Raw genomic sequence first — 5514 nt, 5'->3', positions numbered from 1 at the left:
AATTTCTATTTGTTTTATTTTATTGATATTGTTTTTTTTGTCTAGCGGTTCCGAAATTAAAGAATAATAATTTCTACATTTAAAAGGAAACACCCCATGCTAAAGAATGACACTTTCTGTGACCATGTCAATTGAGCATATGTCGATTGATCTAACACTTCATGCGAGGAGCAACTAAGCAATTCGGGACCTAAAGATGTTCGATTCGTCACATGAAGTGAACGTTAATAGTCTATTACTCATCTCACTTCGTTGGAGTAGAAATACATTCCCCCTCCCCTTTTCGAAAATAACGACCATTTCGCCCGTCAAGTGAGCGGAAGGAGCGTGGACAGTGTTTGATAAGCCAACAACCCAGAGTAACTTTTATATGTTACAATTAAACGAAATAAAACTAGGTTGTGAAAAAATAAAATTAGAAATATATATATATATATATATATATATATATATATATATATATATATATATATATATATATATATATATATATAAGTATAAGTATACGCCGCCGAAATGTACTAGTCACAAGCAAATATACTAAACTATAGTTTCTTGAATCAATAATAGAACCACTATCAACAATATCTAAACCAACTTGGTGCTGATGTGTTCACTTCTTAACCAAATTGAACATGTATATAAAGGCCCCATTGTATCCTCCCAAAATTACATTTGAGTTGCAAATTCATTCATTTCACAAAATTCCAGTACCCTTCTTAGACAATGAAAGTACTTATACAAAATAACCCCATGATTTTACTCTACTTCATTCTCCCTATCTTCGTCTTCTTCTTCTTCTTTATTCTCTCAATATTTCGACAAAAAAAATTTCCACCAGGTCCCAAAGGATGGCCAATAATAGGCAACATGATGATTATGGACCAATTGACACATCGTGGCCTAGCAAAATTAGCACAAAAATATGGTGGCATTTTACACCTCAAAATGGGATACCTTCCTATAACGGTGGTGTCCAGTCCAGATGAAGCTCGTCAAGTGTTACAATTACAAGACACCGTATTCTCTAATCGTCCTGCGACTATAGCCGTGAAATACTTATCGTACGATCGTGCAGATACGGCTTTTGCTCATTATGGACCCTTTTGGCGTCAGATGAGAAAATTATGTGTTATGAAACTTTTTAGTCGTAGAAGAGCTGAATCTTGGGACTCAGTTCGTGATGAAGTTGATTCTATGACTAAAGTTGTTGCCACTAGCACTGGTTTAAGTGTCAATGTCGGTGAACTTGTCTTTGGAGTTTCAAAGAACACTATATACAGGTAAGAGTAGGCAAATAACTGAGAGCGAGATTTAAGATTTAAATTTTATGGGTTTGTATAATAACTTCGTGTTCATATACAATATTAACTAGTTGTCAATCAAATATTTATAGTAAATACTTTGTAGATTTCTAAATATATATACATAGATCTAAGAAAAAGTTAATGAGTTCATGTGAACCCATAGTTTACATATTCCAGGTCAAAATTGAACGGGTCAAAAGGGTCATGACCCTTCCTATCCAAAGTTTGCATGGATCAATATGGATAATTCAATCCGCCCAACTTGACCCAATCTTATCCCTTATTTATTTAACTTCATATTTTTTTTAATTTATTTTACTTCATATTTTTTTAAATTATTAGCTTAATATCATCAAATTTTAAATATGAATTTGAGTTTCATTTTGACTTGTCAGGTTACATCATTTTGATTGATTTTGATGTAATAGTTCGATAAGTCATTTCAGGTTCAACTTATTGGGTCAAGTCATTTGAATTAAATCCCGTCGAACGGATTAATTACTAAAACTGAGTTGATTTTGTCACCTCTATTTGCAGGGCAGCTTTTGGAACAAGCCCGGACAAGGAAGATGAGTTACTTACAATTATGCAGGAATTTTCGAAGCTTTTTGGTGCATTTAATTTAGCAGATTTTATACCTTGGCTTGGATGGGTTGATCCACAAGGCTTAAACACTAGGATGATAAAAGCTAGGGCATCCTTAGATTGTTTCATTGATACTATTATTGATGATCATATACAGAGAAAGAATGAGAAAGATGAGAAAGATAATGATATGGTGGATGAGCTATTAGCTTTTTATGACGACGAAGCAAAAGTAACTGACTCTGATGATTTACAAGATGCTCTTAGACTTACAAGGGATAATATTAAAGGCATCATCATGGTAAGTCCGAAATCTTTTAATTTTACCTTTCTTAAATTATATATATTAAAAAAAGGCAGCTCGGTGCATAAGGCTCCCGTCTTCGCGCAGGGTAGCCAGTTGTACAAGGCATCTTGTGTTCACACAGGGTCCGAAAAAGGGCCGCACCCCAAGGGGTGTGATGAGATAGCTTTTCCTAATGCAACTATTAATGACTGCTTACACAACTCGAATCCCCGACCTATAGGTCACACAGAGACAATTTTACTGTTGCTCTAACAAAATTTGTTTAAAAAATAACTACGAAAACTGCCATAAAAAGTGAGATCAGTATCTGAGGTAGGATCATGCTAAAATTCACCTATAATTTAATATTATCTTGTAATGTCACGTATAATTTAACATGTTATAGTATTATGTCTTATTTACTAACCCCACTTATTACGTTTGTTTATTTATAGTTATTTTTTAGGTGACGTAACTCTTTGTGGCTTTTATTGCTGCAGGATGTCATGTTCGGTGGGATAGAGACAGTAGCATCTGCCGTAGAATGGGCCATGGCAGAGCTAATGAGGAGTCCAGAAGATCTCAAAAGAGTACAACAAGAATTGACCAACATTGTTGGCCTCCATAGAAAAGTAGAAGAAACTGATTTCGACAAATTAACCTACTTGAAATGCTGCATAAAAGAAACTCTCCGTCTCCACCCTGTGATCCCTGTCCTAATCCACGAGGCGGCGGCGGACGCCACCCTCTCCGGCCACTATATTCCGGCAAAGTCGCGTGTTCTTGTCAATGTATGGGCCATTGGACGTGACAAAAACTCATGGGAAGATCCTGACACTTTTAAACCTTCTAGGTTTCTAAAAGAAGGTGTAGCCGATTTTAAAGGTGGTAATTTTGAGTTTTTACCATTTGGATCTGGCAGAAGATCTTGCCCAGGTATGCAAAGATGGATTCAGAATTTAAAATTTTGACTTATTTGAAAATATGAGTTCAGAATTTAATATTTATACTTTCATTATCTCATTTTATATGGCATAAATACTTTTGAAGAGTCAAATAATTTCTTCTTTAACTTAAATTTTCTCAAAATTTAAATCGCGTGAAGTTACTATGTTGACTTATAAGTATTTAAAGGTTACTTAAAAAACTTAAAGAATTATGTCCTTATACATATCAAAAATTAAGTGTTTTAACTTTTGTACTTCAAACTTGTTTACATAAAATAGGACGGACAAATTACTGTTTTTAGGATCTTTATTTCACATATAAATATTTTTGGCTTGTGTTGAAAATGATGAGTTCAATTGAACCGACTAGTAACACTTTAAATATGTTTTTTCTGCAGGTATGCAACTAGGGTTGTTTGCATTTGAAATGACTTTGGCTCATCTTCTTCATTGCTTCACTTGGGAATTGCCTGATGGAATGAAACCAAGTGATGTTGATATGGACGATATTTTTGGACTTACTGCTCCTAAAGCTACTCGACTTGTAGCCGTGCCTAGTCCTCGCTTGTTGTGTCCACTTTATTAAGACATTACTTAAAAAAGAATTATTTTCTCTTTGAAAAAGATATTCTAATCAAATAAAGACTTGTAAACTCTTTGAAATAGTTTTGTGATTTATCTTGATTTTTTGTTCATTGTGATTAACTTGGTATCTTGCTTGTTGAAGGAGTAAAAGAAAGATGTAGTGCATATATATATATAAAAGATTTTAAGTTCAATTCGTTTTTTTTTCTTCCACGCGAAATGGCTTCCTGACCACTTAAACTTGTCGGGTTTTTTAAAGCCGATACATAAAAAACTTTCTACTTTCTCATTTAAACACTCGAACTCATTTTTTCCGTAACTAATAAACACATCTGACAAGAGACCATGTGCGTGTGTATTACACATACACATACGTGTCCATCCAGTCAGCAAATGACCAATGGATGTCTTACACGTCAAGGGCGCGAAAACCCTAACCCTGGTCCCTCTTCAATGCAAGCCTTTTGAATGAGCCTGATTTGATAAATTTGTGTGTTAGGAAAGATCTAAAGATTTGTTCACCTTGTGGGGTGAATTGTTCTGAAGGATTCTTCCCTTCTAGTTCTTGTACTGAAAATGCAGACAGGGTATGTACTCCTTGCTCTCTTTACCAGAATAGCTCTTGTTCGGATGTTTGCAGGCTTCAAAACTCGAAAATGATGAAGCATCAGCATCAATTGCGTCAACTAGTGCTCATAGTCGGGTCTTCTGCTTTGGGTTTCTTGTTATTTTTAGTTGGATTATGTTTGTTAATCCGCATGATAGGCAGCAGAACTAAACAAGGTGGAAAGAACCAATTCACCTCATGTATTCGCAAGCCTGAGAAGGAAACTGATGCAAATACCGACCCTCATCCTCCTATGTCAATGTCACCGTGTCCAGGGGAAGCTCAGGTTTTCGGACTCTCAGAGTTGAAAGATGCCACTAATGGGTTCAAGGAGTTCAACGAACTTGGAAGGGGAAGTTCAAAACTTAGCTTCAACTCTACAATGACAAAATATACAACTTTCCACCATTTTCACGGTCCGAAAAAATGAAAAAAAAATGAAAATGGAGCTTCAAATTTTTAAAAATGGAGGAAGGGGGTATTTTAAAAGGAATAAATAAGAACACAATTAAACACAACCCATTTTGTACTGTTGGGCATTGGGAAGGGGGGTTTCACGCTCCTGTGCGTCGTGTTCCTCACGCGGACTGCTGATTAGGACCAACTGACGCCACATGGGTATGGTCAATGGTCAAATGTATTTATTAGTTATGGAAAAAATAAGTTCGAGTGTTCAAATGGGAAAGTTATAAGTTTATGTATCGACTTTTAAAACCCCGACAAGTTTAAGTGGCTAGAAAACCATTTCATCTTTCCTCTAAACCAACCCATTCACTCGGCTCCTTAGATTTAAGGTGATTTGTGTAACTATCTCAACTAATTTACACTTAGCCAACATTTTGAACATATATAAATGATAACTGACAGCTCAGTGAATGGGATAGCAAAGAGAAAGAAAAAGAATGAAATAATAAATGATATAGTGCACGTCGAAAGATAACTGCTTCTTAGCTATTGGAGAATTAAAAAAAGTGTAAATTAAATCAATAATGGCTGCGATATTATATACAACCGTCCTTTTACACAAAATTATATTTTTGTTTTATTTTTTCAATAAAATAAAAAACTCAATTATATGACCTTCCTTTTCCATAATATTATGGCAAACGTCCATATCGGGATTGAGAGAAATCATGACGAAATCAGAAAAGATCAACGAGTTTTTGGAGATCTAAAAAAACATGAGGTGGACAAGTG

At 34.9% G+C, this 5514-nt stretch overlaps 1 protein-coding gene across 1 annotated transcript; it reads left to right on the top strand.

Annotated features, from left to right (window-relative positions):
• Positions 1-665: 665 nt before the first annotated feature.
• On the top strand, positions 666-3809 carry LOC107800782 (cytochrome P450 84A1). Its single transcript, XM_016624016.2, has 4 exons — positions 666-1283; positions 1845-2193; positions 2679-3114; positions 3524-3809. Exons 1-4 carry the CDS (start codon positions 727-729, stop codon positions 3709-3711), a joined length of 1530 nt encoding a protein of 509 aa, XP_016479502.1. The 5' UTR covers positions 666-726; the 3' UTR covers positions 3712-3809.
• Positions 3810-5514: the final 1705 nt, after the last annotated feature.

Source organism: Nicotiana tabacum, chromosome 21 (genome assembly GCF_000715075.1).
Source record: "Nicotiana tabacum cultivar K326 chromosome 21, ASM71507v2, whole genome shotgun sequence".
NCBI classification, from domain to species: domain Eukaryota; kingdom Viridiplantae; phylum Streptophyta; class Magnoliopsida; order Solanales; family Solanaceae; genus Nicotiana; species Nicotiana tabacum.
The sequence above is the reverse complement of the archived record's forward strand: the minus strand, read 5'-3'. Positions and strand labels throughout refer to the sequence as shown.

What these genes read in the sequence shown, in the direction of transcription:
- LOC107800782 (XM_016624016.2), top strand. Translation starts at nt 727, where the DNA reads ATGAAAGTACTTATACAAAATAACCCCATGATTTTACTCTACTTCATT. An exon ending in ATATTAAAGGCATCATCATG is followed by an intron (nt 2,194 to 2,678) that starts GTAAGTCCGAAA and finishes TTATTGCTGCAG; the next exon opens with GATGTCATGTTCGGTGGGAT. An exon ending in TGGCAGAAGATCTTGCCCAG is followed by an intron (nt 3,115 to 3,523) that starts GTATGCAAAGAT and finishes TTTTTTCTGCAG; the next exon opens with GTATGCAACTAGGGTTGTTT.